Source organism: Ursus americanus, chromosome 2, assembly GCF_024610735.1.
Source record: "Ursus americanus isolate L20-20 chromosome 2, mUrsAme1.1.p, whole genome shotgun sequence".
Lineage (NCBI taxonomy): Eukaryota > Metazoa > Chordata > Mammalia > Carnivora > Ursidae > Ursus > Ursus americanus.
Window position 1 is genome coordinate 4,463,382 of NC_142128.1, and position 15,263 is coordinate 4,478,644.

Sequence of the window (15,263 nt, forward strand, 5' to 3'; positions counted from 1 at the left end):
ACAGGGGCACCCGGGTGGCTGGCTCAGTCAGTTAAGCAGCTGACTCGTGTTTTCAGCTCAGGTCCTGATCTCAGGGTTCTGGGATTGAGCCCTGCATGGGGCTCACGCTCAGCGGGGAGTCGGCTAGGGATTCACTCTCTACCTCTCCCTCTGCTCCTCGCCCTGCTGTCTTTCTCTAAAATAAATCTTAAAACAATAGAACAGTTATCCTTATATCTGTATTTGTGGAGAGGATTTCTTGGATGGCTGGAGATTTTACTTCTAATCCTCACCACCCAACAGTGATTAAGAAGCAATTGGCCAAGAATAGGATTATATAATCTCTCTCTCTCTCTCTCTCTCTCTCACACACACACACACACACACACACACAATATTAATAGATGATTGTCCTTATGGTCCCTTTTTTGAAAAATGACATTATAACCTAACATATTCTCTTTGATGGGCAAGATCTCGGGTATCTGAGTTTGGGGGGGGGTTGTTTTTATTTTTGGTTTGTGTGTGATTTCTGATTGTTCTACAGTATTTAAGCATTCCTTGTGTAATCTGGACAAGCTACATTTTCTGCTTCCTTCGAGAAACCATGTGCCCACGGATGACACTATCTAATGTCATGGCTGGGTATTAATTGCGTCCCAGTGTTTTAGTGAAACTTCTAATATTTCAGTGACGTGTATACGATGCACCCTTTCCTTGTCCTCTCCTGCTCGTGGGGAATCTCAGTGCCAACTGGATAGATCTCAGGACAAGCAAAGGACCAGGCATCCAGGACGCAAACACAGCCCTCTACTCGAGGTGACACCTTTCCTTGATCCCTAACAGGAGCGAAGACAAAGTGGAAATTGGGCCCTAGATTCGGGCGGTCAATCCTCAGCGCAGCGCCTCTTAACCACCAGATGGGGTGGAGACTTTCGAGACGTCCCCTAACATGTGGGCGCTTGGACTCACGGGAAACTGAGGTCGGGTATTTGTCGGGCTCCCGGGTGGGCTCCGGCGGGCGCACGGCCGCCGTCGTCCTGCGCATGTGCAGCTCGGCCTGTGTGCGTGTTCGCGCACGCGTAGTGCCGCCGCGCTGCTCTCGCTTCCTGTCCGAGCCCAGGTCACCGCTCGCCGTGGTTCCCGGGCTTCGGCCTCCGGCGGGCGAGAGTCCCGGGGCCTGCGGGGCTACGTTCTCTGGCCGGACCGGCACCCAGCGGGCGCGGGTCCGCGCGGGCCGGCGGAGGTTCGAGCGCGGGCCCCGGAGCCCGCGAGCTGGGCTGGAGGGGCCGGGCGGGCGGCGGCAGGGCAGGGCGGCGGGGCCCGGGCTCGGGCCCGGCCCGTCTGCGCCCGCGGGACGGCGAGGCCCGGGGCGGCCGATTCGGGCCTCGGGAGGGTCGTCGGCCCGAAGTGAGTTTGTCCCGTAGGCCCAGAGCCCGCTCCCCGGGAACGGCGGCCCCGGGAGGCGGAGGAGGAGCAGCCCCCGCCTCGGAGCCCTCGGGAGCTTTGAGGCAGCTCGGCGGGTCCCGACGGGGTAGGTCGTGCGCTTGTGGATTTTCCAAGCGGCGCGGCGGCGAGAGGGCGCGAGCGGCTGGACGGGGAGGGATGGGCGCTCCCCCGGGACGCGGGACTCGTGGGACCCAGGTTTCCCGGGGGCGCAGAGGGTCCCCGCCTCCCTCCCCACCGACCCCCCTTGCTCCCCCGGTTCCCTGTCCGGCTTCCCGACGTGTCTCTAAGCGCGCAGGAGTGTGTACTGACCCCGCTGGGTTGTGCCCTGGAGCATCCCACAGTGTCGCGCAGGACCAGGGCGTGAGGGCCAGCTGCTGCTGCCTGGGTTGACAGAGGAGGAGATTGGGCCTGAGCAGAGAGGTGGCTTGTCCAGGGTGACGGGGTCTGTGGATGGGCTTGCTCACAGGACTCAGCTCCTGGGCCGGTGTTCTGTCTGCTCGGTTACATTTAAGTCAAAGTGAGTTTCTTAACAAAAGATGCTTTTGTGGGGCACATTTAAGTTTGCACAGATAATTTGAAGACAGCCATGCCTGAGCACTGCTCTTTACTCAGAGCATTCTGTTCTGATCTTCGGTAGTTACAAGGGGTACGAAGAAGATAGAGAAGTGTAACAGACTTTCTTGTTTTATAGTTAATGATGGAGGATTATTTCAGTAGGATTCAGGTTGGTTAGCTAACGAGAAACAAATTAGAGGAATGTAACAGACTTTCTTGTTTTATATTTAATGATAGAGGATTATTTCAGTAGGGTTCAGGTTTGTTAACTAACGAGAAACCTATCTAGTCAGGTGGGAGTTACAGACAGGTGGGTGCTCCCTCATTCTTCCAGTCACTTCTGAAGGTTTAAAGGGACAGTGTCACAGTTTCTTTCATGGAACCTTCCAGAAGAGTACTTTCTCGACAGTCCAGGTCTCATAGCTTCATTGCTTCTCTTTTCTTTCCCCAGGTCTGCCTCCACTTTCACTGTCCTCCCCCTTTTTCCAAGAACAGCAGAAAATGAGTAAATCTGTGGTGAGTGTTTCTGTGTATGTATTTATTCTCTACTTGCTTTTATAATGTACCTTAGGAGGTGAGTCGTTCAGACTTTAAAATGCAAATGGGAAGGTAGAAACAGAAAAGAGAAGCGGGCGGATAAAGCATGGAGTACCAGCGTGGCAGCAAGCACCAATGTTCATATGTGTTGAAAGCACGGTCCTTCAGGGTCCTTAAAGCCAGGGTACAGGCACTGCTTGGGGGCTTGACATTCGTTGCAAAAAATGACAGATACCATTCAGTACTTAACACTCACCTGCCGAAACAGTTTTGTGTTTTCGCGCGTCTTGTGATTTCTTAGGCCATGTCGCTGTAATGGTAAACAGACTTCCTGAGTGGCCGTCTCTAAACCGTGGCCATTGGTACCTTCCTTGTGCCTCTTGTAAGCAAGGCATACTGTCCAGGGAGCAGCCAATGCAGAGAATTTCTCTGGTAACTAAAACATCATCCCATAAATGCATTGTTTTTACTGCTTGAGCCAGGGGGTAGGACGAGGAAGCCCTGGAGGAATGGCCTTCCCATTCTCCAGTAAGTCTCGCTAAATAGTTCTCTGATTGTCTGTCTGGTTTGCATCTCAGACTGGGCAGTGACGCCTCTGGCAGAGATTGCTGATTTCCCACTCACGTTGTGTCCCAGGGCCTGTGGTCCCCAGTCTGCCCCACACCTCCCTGGAACCTGACCCAGTAAAGGTTACCTGGGAGCCACTCCTTGCCTTGGACCACTTGCTGCCTTTCCCATCTGCAGAATCTCTCCTCTCTTCCTGACTTCTGCTTCTACCCTCTTCGTGTGTTGTTTCTTCCACCCCGGCTCGTGACTTTTACACCCATCAGACCTCACCCTCCTGGGCCCTGAACCACGGGCTCTGTCGGTTTTTCCACCCGGACCAGATACATCTGCCCTGCCACCTGCCGGCACTTCCGGGGAGGCTGTCCAAAGGACACCTCAGCTTAATGGACCCTGTAGATCTAAAAGTAATTACTTGCAGCACCCCCCCCCCCAACCTGTGCCTTCTGCTCTCGTCCCAGTCGGCTCTGTGTTCTGTTGTTCTGCCTGTCACTCTGTCACGGACAATGGGATTCATTCTGATCTCTTTCTTTGTCCTGTGTTACCATATCTGTGTGTTCCTATATTTCTGAGTGGCTTCTATTCCTTCCCCTTCACCCCTTCCCTGCTGCCATTAAAATAGCTCATTCTTTCATTCGTGGACCATTACAAAAACGTACCTTTCTGTGCTCCTTCTTTCCTCCACGGGCTCAAGTGTATTTTCCACATTGAGCATTTCTCCAAAAATGTGTACCACATCATTTTGCTGCCATATAGAAAGCACTTCAGAGACTCCCTGAGTGGCAGGAAATGCAGGGGTGTGGAGGGAGTCAAGGGGCCCCGGCTTGTTAGTGAGATGCAGATGGAGAAGGAATATGGCCTGGGATATTCCAGCTGATCCTAGGCCCCATACTGCGTTGGTGGGCTTGAGTTTGTTCTTAACCACAAGTGAGGTTAAGAATATGTTAACATGTTTCGAAGCTGTTCCTTGTTTTTTTGTTTGTTTGTTTTTAATGTGTAGACTTATTTTTGAGAGCAGTGTACGTTTATAGGAAAATCGAGTGGTTGGTACAGAGATGCTGTCGACCCCTCCGTCAGTTCCCCCTGTTGTGAGCGTCTTAGGTCAGTGTGGTACATTGTTTCAGGGGATGGGTTGGTAGTGACAGGTTATTATCTGAAGCCTGTAGTTGATGCTAGAGGTCACGCCTTGTATTGTGTGGTTCAGGCCTTGACATCTGTATAATGGCATGGGTCCGCCATGACAGTAGCATGGGGAACACGCTTACTGCCTTAAAAGTTCCCTGGGCACCACCTATTCATGCCTCCCTCCCCCAGTCCCTGACAACTACCGGTCTTTGCACTGTGTGTATACTTTTGCCCTTTCCAGAACATCCATGGACAACATGGGCCTGAACTCTTTGGGTTTACTTACATGTGGATTTTTTTCAGTAAACACAGCCTGGCACCATAAAGATATTTTCCTAACATTTTTTTTCCTTCAGCTTACTGTCTTGTAAGAATACCGTTTATCGTACACATAACATATAAAACGTTTTCTTTAAGATTTTATTTGTCAGAGCACACAAGCAGGGGGAGCAGCAGGCAGAGGCAGAGGGAAAAGCAGGCACTCTGCTGAGCAAGGAGCCCTATGTGGGGCTCCATCCCAGGACCCCTGGGATCATGACCTGAGCTGAAGACAGTCACTTAACCGACTGAGTCACGCAGGTGCCCCATACAAAACACATGTTAATTGACTCTCGTTATCGGTAAGGCTTCTGGTCAGCAGGACACTGTTAATCCTTAATTTTGGGGGGAGGGATCACAAGTCATATGCGGACTTTCAACTGTGGGGGTCAGTGTCGCTAACCCCCACGTTGTTCAAGGCAGTCCTACAGCCTGTAGCTTTTTCAGATGGGCCTGTTCAGTTTTTGTGTGAAGTGCCCGCTCATGCCCACTGCCAGGCTGTCTGTCACAATGCTCTTTTGTTTTGCTTTTCTTACTGACTTACAAAGTAGTCTTAAATGTTTATACATTTTTTCCGTTTGGGGCATGTCAGTAAACATTTTCTTCCAAGCTGCTTTATTTTTTTACTTTATTTTCCAGCGTTATCATTTCATTCTTTAATGTTTTCATTTTGACGAGTTAAATACTGTACATTTTTAAAATTTCTCAAAATGAGCACGACTGTGCGAGTGGGACCCCTCAGGCCCCACTGGAGCCACAGCGTTGCCCATGGACAGCTGGTGGTGGTGAGGGGGGTGGAGTTCACAGGCTCGGGCTTCCCCCTCCTTTCTGTGGGTTCTGTTTTCCTCTGCTGGCTCTGGAGGACAGCTGCGGTGCCTCCCCTTGGATGGGCCATGTCGGGGTGTGCTGACTTCCCGGCTCTGGAGGCCTCGGATGTCTGAGAATGTCCTTCTCTTGGACGTTCAGGACAACTCTGGCTTGGTTGGGCCTGTGGACTAGGGGCTTCTGGCCCCTGTAGGCTCACGCTGACCTCTGTTGTTCTGGTCCCAGCGATGGGTGTGAGGTCTGGGACATGTGGAGGTGGCTGTGGCATACAGAGCCCTTTGTTAGAGTCCCTTTGCACTTGGGTCATTGTCTACGCTTCTCCGAGGGCCTCGCCCTCGCTTCCTCTCTCAGCTTTTACATATTGGGGGGGAAGGTGGGAGCAGCGCCGTCTGCGTTGGAAGCGCCCTGACAACGGGGCCGACTGAGGTGTTCAGAGTCTTCTCCCTTCACGTCCTATGGTCTGGCTTGTGTGAAAATGCGTAGCCAGCTCGGGGTTCTTGACTATGAAGCTGTCTCTGGAATAGTAATTGCACTGAGTATTCTTTTAATACATCGAGAGTTATTCCCTTTTGAAACTCAAGTAAAATCCCTACATATCTGCAGTCTGGCTGGTTTCTTAACTTGTTAACCAGGTTTTCTGAAACCCATTTTCTCTGAGTTTCAGATGCTTGTAAAGCTGCTTGCTTAAAGCTGGAGAAAGAACAATACGGTTTTCTCCTTCTCCCTTTGCACGTAAGCGTGAACTCGGGCAAGCTACTCAGACCCATCAGGAAAGAGAAAATCAGTTTGGAACATTCACGATAATACTGATTTTAAGCAGCAACTGTGCATGTATTTCATGTGCATTATAAACAACAAAAACTATCATTTTTTCTTAATGTGTATTTTTTTCCTAATGCAAAAATGCAAGCATTAAAAAATCCCTGCAAATGGTACATTTTGTGAAATTACAGATGGCAAAACCAGAAGTTTCGTACATTGTTCTATTTATGTATTAAAACTAAACTACTTCCTTTCTCTATGCCTTGCTCTCTTGGTTTTGGTAATGACTTCTAACGTGTGAACTTGTGGGCACCGGTCTTCATCAGGGTGGCCACAGGCTTGGCTGGCGATGTCTGAAGGAAGGATGGGCAGAGCTTCTGGAAGACCTGCTCACTGTTGCTCTCCTAGACCGTCTGCTCACAGGCTGGGCCAGGGCAGTTCTGCACACAGATTGGTCTGGATTGGGCAGGAACCACTTGTAACGCCACTCCAACCAGCAGTTGTGCTCCGAGCCCAGCACCTTTACCCTTCCCAGGACAGCAAAGCCTGGTCCCCGGACGTCCCCGCACCTGGAGCTTGGGAGAATAACAGGTTCAGGTGACCGGGCATCTCGGGGAATCTTGCCAGCGGGGCACATCCTGCACTCTTCTTTGATCGTTCCACATAAAAAAAGCTTAGATTTTCGGTCAATGTCAGGAGTCTGTGGTCCTCTCAAATGGCTCCTGCACATGACATGGCCTTTCCCTTCACCGCTGTCCACACCACTCCTTGCTCTGTGTTTTGTCGGAATCCCCAGGGCCTGATTGTTAATGCGCTGACGCTGTTCTCTAAACCTTCCTTGGCAATTGCATAAACTTGACAGCTGCTTTACAGTTGTTTAACTTCTGTGTTTTCTGATTACTTTCTGTCGTTATTTGGAAAGAATGATAAGACGCATAAGGGGAGTTGACGGTAATACGTAGTTGTCCTTGAGAAGCGTGTATTATGTCCAGAGAAGTTTGCTAAGTGCTTTCCATGGATCAGTCCATTTGACGCAGGTATTACCTGACATGGTTGGCACCACTATTACCTTTATTTCAGAGGTAGCAATACAGCGGGACAATTGTAATGACTGGTGTATTTGAGTGGGACAGTTTATTCAGAAGATCCACGGCTAAAGGTCTGGTTTGGACAGTCTCTGGGTCTGCTGTGAGCTGTTTGCCCCTCTTCAGGACCGTGCTTCTGCCCTCCTGGAATGTGTAAATGGGAAGAAGGGGGATTCCGAGTTCCCTGGCTGGGAATTAGGGGCAGCCGAACCACACCATTACTGACAATTCATGCGGCAGCCATGGTCAGACTTGTGTAGGCTTATCTTGCAGTAACACACACGACTGGGATGTACGTGGCCAGGCTTGCTTGTTGCAGTTGTGGCCAGTGTCACAGATCACCTTCCCTTGTAAGCCGTAGGAGGAACAGGTATGAACAGAGATAGCGGTTGAATTTCAGGCTGTTGAGTTTGCATCTGGGACATGTGTCTGGAGTTTAGGAGAGAAGTCTGGGTGGCTGGTGTACATTTGGGTCATGCTGACGTATAGATGGGAATTAAACATATGCGGTCCACTGGGCTCACAGCCGGGTGCAGACAGCAAAGAGTGAAGCACCAAAAACAGAGCCCTGGGCCCTCTAACTTAAGGATGACTTGGAGAATAGGGGAGCCAGCAAAGGAGATAGGAAGGAGCAGTGGGAGGGGTCAGAGGAGAGCCAACATTGGTAATGTTCTGGAAGCAAAAAGGAGCAAAGTGCATCCTGTGTTTCTGTGAGTACATCTCAGGCCTGCGCTCCTTGGGACAGGGGCTCTGTCTGTTGGTCTTAGTGTCCCCCGCAAGCCAGGATTGCCCCTGGCTCATAGTGCAAGACGGTATTTTCTTTTTCAGTGTGTGCCGAATGAACACATTCTGGCGTATTTCTGATATATTTTCTTTCCACAACAAGGTATACGGTGTTTATAGTTAACTTGACCAGTGAGCTTGGTAAGCTCTTGTCCTCGTCCACCTTCACCTCATCCAGTTTCGGTCTGGTGCCATTACAGGGGCCAGTGTCGTTCAAGGACGTGGCCGTGGACTTCACCCAGGAGGAGTGGCAGCAGCTGGAGCCCGAGCAGAAGACCACGTACCGGGATGTGATGCTGGAGAACTACAGGCATCTCGTCTCCGTGGGTGAGGAGAGCCCGCTTTCTCGGTTGCTGAGATACATGGGATTGCCCTCACATGTTACCGACTCTAACTTTGAATTTGTTGGGACAAATGTGAGTGGTCTGTTTTCGCACCAGGCAGGGCACTTGGTCTTCACCTCCCCAGTGAAAGGTTCGAATTGTGGTGCTGGTTGTGAGGCAGCACTGTCCTCAGACAACAGAGACCCAGCAGCCCAGCAGTCAGGCTCAAGTTCTCTTTCATTTCTGTTAACAGGCTGTCACATTATCAAACCGGAAGTTATCATCAAGTTGGAGCAAGGAGAAGAGCCATGGATAGTAGAAGGAGAATTCCTACCACAGAGTTACCCAGGTGTGTTAGTGCAGGCAGTGCGGACACTGGTAACTTGGAAGGGTTTTTCCTGGAAATTGTTAACTGTCCCGAAACTGTAGAAGCCTACAGACAGTCACCTCTGTGCTCCGGGTACCCGAGTCCCACTCCCAGCACGTTCTTCCTTCCCCACGAGAACCTGTGTTTGCAGAGCGTTGCTATGCTTGCCTCTTCCCAGAGCCCACGCCCAGTCACTTCCTTCTTCCCCCAAGCTTTGTGTTGCTCTCGCTCCCACGGCATTTTCAGCCATCCCCTTATCTTGGGTTCTTTCGGTTCTTAGGCCTTCGTAAGTCTGTCATTGAAAAGTAACTGATGCGACTCTTCAGTTCTTGCCACCTTCCTTTTTTATTCCTCTTTTTTTGTGAAATGCCTCAGACTGGTTTCTGTCCCCGGTTTCACGGCTCCCTTCTCTGAGGGCAGATCCAAACCCCCGGCTGTGCCCGAGTCACTGAGTTTGGTTCTCCTGTGGTCGGTGTGCTGCTCGTCCTTCCCACGATCCAGACCTTACGTCCCAGACACTTGTGTCCATCTCGTCTCTTACTCACCGTTCTGTCCCAGTGCTTGACCAGTGGCCTGTCACGTCAGGTGCTCAGTGAATGTGGTGCACAGGAGTGAGTACCTGTCCCTCAACCCTCCAGAAAATTCTCTGAAGGGTCTGCTTCCACCTTTAGTGGGTTCTGGTTCCTAAGTTGTGTCCTTAGGGTTGTTGCTTGCCTGTTTGTTTTATGCTTTACCGTCCCTGTCCTCCTATCCGCCATCTCCTATGGCAGCTGCCCCACAGCTCCTCATGCTAAGTGCACTTGTGAGATGGGTTTCTCGAAGTTTTTGGTTGATCTTATCACTGGTTGCCCAGGAGGAGCCTTCAGTGATTCCCTGCTGCTTCCTGAGGGAGTGTACATTTCTCCTCTTCCCTGTGCTGCCTGGAAAATTAGTGTTCTGTTGTTTCCCACAACTCTTGTTACATTCCACAGGGTCCTTGCTCCTAAATGTCTTCTGTTCATATGGTTATTGTCCCTGTAGCTTTACTTCAGAGGGGCATGCTCTGTTTGTCAGATAACAACACATTCTTCCAGTCAGAGCTCAGTTTTTCCACCCCTCCTTGAAGTTTTACCTTCTAGCTCTTGTCGTTATTTCAGTCTGCTCCTTCTCTCAAGGTGACTCCACCTCATGGCCATACCTTGAAAAAAGTTAGCTTTGATCAAGTCGTCTGTTATTTGGTCAGATATATTTTTTGCTTGAGCTTCTTTCTTCCCCAGATTAGTATGTAATATGTTCTCCCTTGCCTTAGTACGTAACGCGTAGTCTGCACTTGAGTATCTGAGGGGCCAGGTAGGTGAAAGAACTTTTTTTTTTTTTTTAAAGATTTTATTTATTTATTTGACAGAGAGAGAGACAGCCAGCGAGAGAGGGAACACAAGCAGGGGGAGTGGGAGAGGAAGAAGCAGGCTCATAGCAGAGGAGCCTGATGTGGGGCTCGATCCCATAACGCCGGGATCACACCCTGAGCCGAAGGCAGACGCTCAACCGCTGTGCCACCCAGGCGCCCTGGGTGAAAGAACTTTCTTGTCCATCTATTGAGAAATAATTTATAAGCAGTCCTAAATACACATGCCTGGGTCGCATCCCCATTTATTCTGCAGGTGCTTGAAAGATACCCATAGGATTCAGATTAAGAGTAACAGCTCTGATTTTCTATTAAAGGGTTCAAAGGAAATAGGGAATAGAGTCATACTTTCTAAGAGACAGGATTTGGTCAAGAAAGAGAAGAGAGTTGTGTGGCATAATTTAAAACTCAGCATTCATGTGGACTGTTGATCCAATGCCGGGCTGAACCACTGTGCTAGTCATTGTGTGTGGGGTAATTATTTTCAGCGTTAAGGGGAGATGGAGCTAATCGAAGTGAGAAAGAATTTAAGAAGTTTTCTTGTTTGTTTTTTAAACACAGAGACTCCCTGAAAGGTTTTGAGTAGATCAGGGCTGGAAGCAAGTGAACTGAATTAAGCAGTAAGAGGGGAGACTTGTGTTTGAAAGTGAGCTGGGTGTTGTTGGCACCACAGCAATCTCAGAAGCCCATGGTTCCTGAGCCAGGAATCCATGTCTCCCAACTTGCTGCGAGGTGGTGTGCTGAGCGCTGTTCCCCTCCTCCACACCCAGCCCCCCTAGGGTGTATCAGATGACACTCTTTGCCCAACAAATAGCTTGGTTTTCCTGGAGCAGAAATTACTTTTTATAGACTAGTAAAAACCAAGTTTGGAATCATACTGTGAACCCAGGTGAAAAGTATTCTTTGTCAGGTGTTTTCCCCCCATTTTATCTGTCCACATTTTGGCAGTGGGCTCAGGGAAGTTGTAGGTTTGGGAGGACGAGGTCAATACAGTTTATTTGATGTGGATGACAGCAAGTACAAAGTCAAGTTCATCTAAAAACTTGTAAGTGAAAATAAAGAACAGTTTGGGGAATCTGATTTTTAAGGTTTGGAAGTGAAAATGAAACCAAGTGAAACTCAGGAGTGAAGTCTGTTCACAGAATGAAGTGACAGTGGTATGTCAGGGGCAAGACTCGTTTAAGGAAATCACCAGGAGGTTGAAAATGGGAAAACTAGTTGGTACGTTACTGAGCATGTGTTTTGTGACAAATGCTGCTCTGAGCACTTTATGGATTTATGCAATCCCACAGCGACCCTATAACATAGATACCAATGTTTCTGTGTCACCTGTGGGTGATCCTGAGCAACAGGTGACGTAAGGACTCCCCCAGGTCAGCCAGCCAGAGTGCATGCTGTATTGTCCAGATAGAAACAAATAGAGTTCCGTGGTCCTGGTGAGTTCAGGCTAAATCATAACGCCAGAGAGCATCTATGAAATCTTAAACTTCTGAAGGGCTGGCATGCTCTGGTCTATTTCATCCTTCCTGTTGGACATACAGAGTTCCTGGTGCTCTCCTTCCAAGTGACACTGAACCACAGGGGGTTAGAGCGCTGGCCACACAGCTGCTACTCTAAACATGAGGTTTGGGTGCAAGCGGATTTGGCCCTACTGTGCAGAGTCTGGGCAAAAGAGTTTGGAAGGCTCTAGGCCAGTGAGAATGCTGCCACAAAAATCTCTGTAAAAGGTGAAGGTGCCTCGGACTGTAGTCCTCTCTCCCAACGTGCTGTGAAGTGGTGTGGCGCAAAGTACTGGTCCCTTCCCCCACACCTGATGCCTCTGGGGTACCTGTGCACCCCTTCTGGCCCAGTACTGCTCCTTGTCGCCCTTCATTCACCCCATTTGCTGTGAGTCCTTCCATATCTGCCTGTCAGCTGTTCATCCACCGTCCTTTGTCTTCCCATCAGTGTTTCGTGTTTATATCTTACTATCTATGGCCAGTTTTGAGCAAAATCTTACAAAGTAGTAAAGACCAAAGGTGTTTGTGCTTTTCCCCTTTCCTTACTTCGGAGGTGTATGTGTGTTTGTATATACATATGCATGTGTGTGTGTATTTATTCCAAACCATAACAATAGAGGGGAGAGAAGTACACTGGGAATTATTTTCATCTGTCCATGCAGCTTGCATCTCCACCAGAATGAAATGCTTGCATGTAAGTCACCTTCCATATCTTATGTAGGAAGAGGTACAAAATTTTGTTATTTTGCCTCTCTTTAGAAGAAGTCTGGAAAACCGATGATCTGGGAGAAAGAGTCCAAGAAAATGAAGGCAGATATTCAAGGCAAACTGTATCCATCAACAACAAAACCCTGATTGAAGAGAGAGGTAATGTTCTTGGTAAGACTTTTAATGTGGAAACGAACCCCATTCCTTCAAGAAAAATGTCCTATAAATGTGACTCGTGTGAAAAGAGTTTGAAATCTATTGCAGAATATATTAGTAGTGACGGCAGCTATGCAAGAATGAAGCCTGATGAATGTAGTGCATGTGGGAAACCACTTCCCCACATTAAACTCGAGAAAACTCATCCAGGAGATGAATCTTATGAATTTAATCAAAATGGGGAAGCTTATAGTCTAAATGAAGAAAGTATTTTTCAGAACATTCATATTTTGGAGAAACCCTTTGAATATATTGAATGCCAGAAAGCCTTTCAGAAGGATGCAGTTTTTGTTAATCACATGGAGGAGAAGCCCTATAAGTGGAACGAATCTGAAATAACCTTTCTGCAAATGTCCAACCTCAGCGTACACCAGAGATCACAGATGGAACTGAAGCCCTATGAATGCAGCGCATGTGGGAAATCCTTCTGTAAAAAGTCAAAGTTTATCATCCATCAGAGGACTCACACAGGAGAGAAACCTTATGAATGTAATCAGTGTGGGAAATCCTTCTGCCAGAAGGGGACCCTCACCGTCCATCAGCGCACACACACAGGGGAGAAGCCCTACGAATGTAATGAATGTGGGAAAACCTTCTACCAGAAGTTACACCTCATTCAACATCAGAGAACTCACTCAGGAGAGAAGCCCTATGAATGTAGTTACTGTGGAAAATCCTTTTGCCAGAAGACACACCTCACACAACACCAGAGAACACATTCAGGAGAGAGACCCTACGTTTGTCACGACTGTGGAAAAACCTTCTCCCAGAAGTCAGCACTGAACGACCATCAGAAAATTCACACGGGCGTGAAACTCTACAAGTGTAATGAATGTGGGAAGTGCTTCTGCCGGAAGTCTACACTCACCACACATCAAAGAACGCACACCGGAGAGAAGCCCTACGAATGTAACGAATGCGGGAAATTCTTCTCACGGTTGTCCTATCTCACCGTACACTACAGGACTCATTCGGGAGAGAAGCCCTACGAATGTAACGAGTGTGGGAAGACATTCTACCTGAACTCAGCTCTCATGAGACATCAGCGAGTACACACCGGAGAGAAACCGTACGAATGTACCGAGTGTGGAAAACTCTTCTCTCAGCTGTCGTACCTCACGATACATCACAGAACTCATTCAGGAGTGAAACCCTACGAATGTAACGAGTGCGGGAAGACCTTCTACCAGAACTCAGCCCTTTGCAGACATCGGAGAATACATAAAGGAGAGAAGCCCTACGAATGTTACATATGCGGGAAGTTCTTCTCTCAGATGTCGTACCTCACCATCCACCATCGAATCCATTCAGGAGAGAAGCCCTATGAATGTAATGAGTGTGGGAAAACCTTCTGCCAGAATTCAGCCCTTAACAGACATCAGAGGACACACACAGGAGAGAAAGCCTATGAGTGTTATGAGTGTGGGAAGTTCTTCTCTCAGATGTCCTATCTCACCATCCACCACCGGATCCATTCGGGAGAGAAGCCCTTTGAATGTAATGAGTGTGGAAAAGCCTTCTCTCGGATGTCCTACCTCACTGTGCACTACAGGACTCATTCCGGAGAGAAGCCCTATGAATGTAATGAGTGTGGGAAAAAATTCTACCACAAATCAGCCTTCAATAGCCATCAGAGGATTCACAGGAGAGGGAATGTGAATGTGCTGGATGTGGGGAGGCTTCTCTGAAGTCGGAGAACCTTTCAGTGTGACGAGTGGGAGATGCCTGCCGAGTATGTCAGAGCTCACACAGGTGTTGTGCACAAGCCTTTGTGTTAGACTTGAAGCCCGAAAGTTCACAAGGTAGAAACCACAGTTGTAACAAGACCACAGGACTTGTTGGATGCCAGACTATACTGGAGTAAAAGTCTGTAAGTATTTAGAACGCATATGCACTTCACCGTGGACTCAGACTGTTTTACACATCAGGGAATTCATACCAAGGGAAAAACCTCTCCATTTTAAAGAAGGTGGGAAACCTACTCCTTTGGAAATTATTAATATTAAATGTTATGTTTTTGATGTAGTATCAAGCTTCTTGAAAACAAAAATACAGAAGATGAAGATACTTGTGTAAATAGAAGCTGTAAAATGAGCTGCCAGTAATCATGACCACAGCCTAGCAACCTCACACTCACACGGGAGTGGTTCCTGGGAATGTAGGACTTAGTTGTTGAGGGGTTTTCAGTTTGTCTGCTTGCTTTTTAGGATGCTACATTACAGGAAGTGTGTGTTCGTTTGAATCATGTTTGAAAAGCCATTGTATCATCATTAGAGTCATTTGTAAGACATGGTAAGATTATCCATTTTAAATAGCCCCACCGTGTTAGTACCCTGACAGCCTGACGCAGTCTCTGAACCAACCTCTGATAGTCTCACGTACGCGGCTTCTCGTACTCTTGCCTGGCATTTATAAACGTCTTTGATCGTTGTTAATGAATGAAGTCTTCTGTAAAGAAGTCAATGTTTTTATAACATGTTCAACCGTACCTGAGTCAGCAAGAGTTAGAAATCTACACATACGATAGTAAAGTGCATACATAATTTTAAGTTGTTAATGCCGGACATTTCCAGTAGGAAGCACCTGTAGTACTCCTTGTACTCTATACAGTTATATTTACTTAAAATATTTAAGTACTTAAGGTATTTCCATTTATATCAGTTTTTTTTCCATTGGTTTTGTTTGGATGCTTACAGGAGTGTGCAGAGCACACATTCTATGTAACTTAGGAATTATCTGTATTTTTATTTGATAGGATAGTATTTTTAAATATTGTGTTCTACT

General features: G+C 48.1%; 1 protein-coding gene across 3 annotated transcripts; it reads left to right on the forward strand.

The window, feature by feature from the left end:
• Window positions 1–1,029: 1,029 nt before the first annotated feature.
• On the forward strand, window positions 1,030–14,914 carry ZNF12 (zinc finger protein 12). Of its 3 annotated transcripts, none has more exons than XM_087867158.1 (5): window positions 1,030–1,225; window positions 2,435–2,499; window positions 8,183–8,309; window positions 8,559–8,654; window positions 12,315–14,914. In XM_087867158.1, the coding sequence occupies exons 2-5, from the start codon at window positions 2,485–2,487 to the stop codon at window positions 14,165–14,167; spliced, it is 2,091 nt and encodes a 696-aa protein (XP_087723284.1). In that variant the 5' UTR covers window positions 1,030–1,225; window positions 2,435–2,484; the 3' UTR covers window positions 14,168–14,914. The 3 variants fall into 3 exon arrangements, with proteins under 3 accessions (XP_087723284.1, XP_045669363.1, XP_045669362.1); XM_045813407.2 differs by having other exon boundaries at window positions 1,074–1,513; XM_045813406.2 differs by lacking the exon at window positions 1,030–1,225 and adding an exon at window positions 1,545–1,945.
• Window positions 14,915–15,263: the final 349 nt, after the last annotated feature.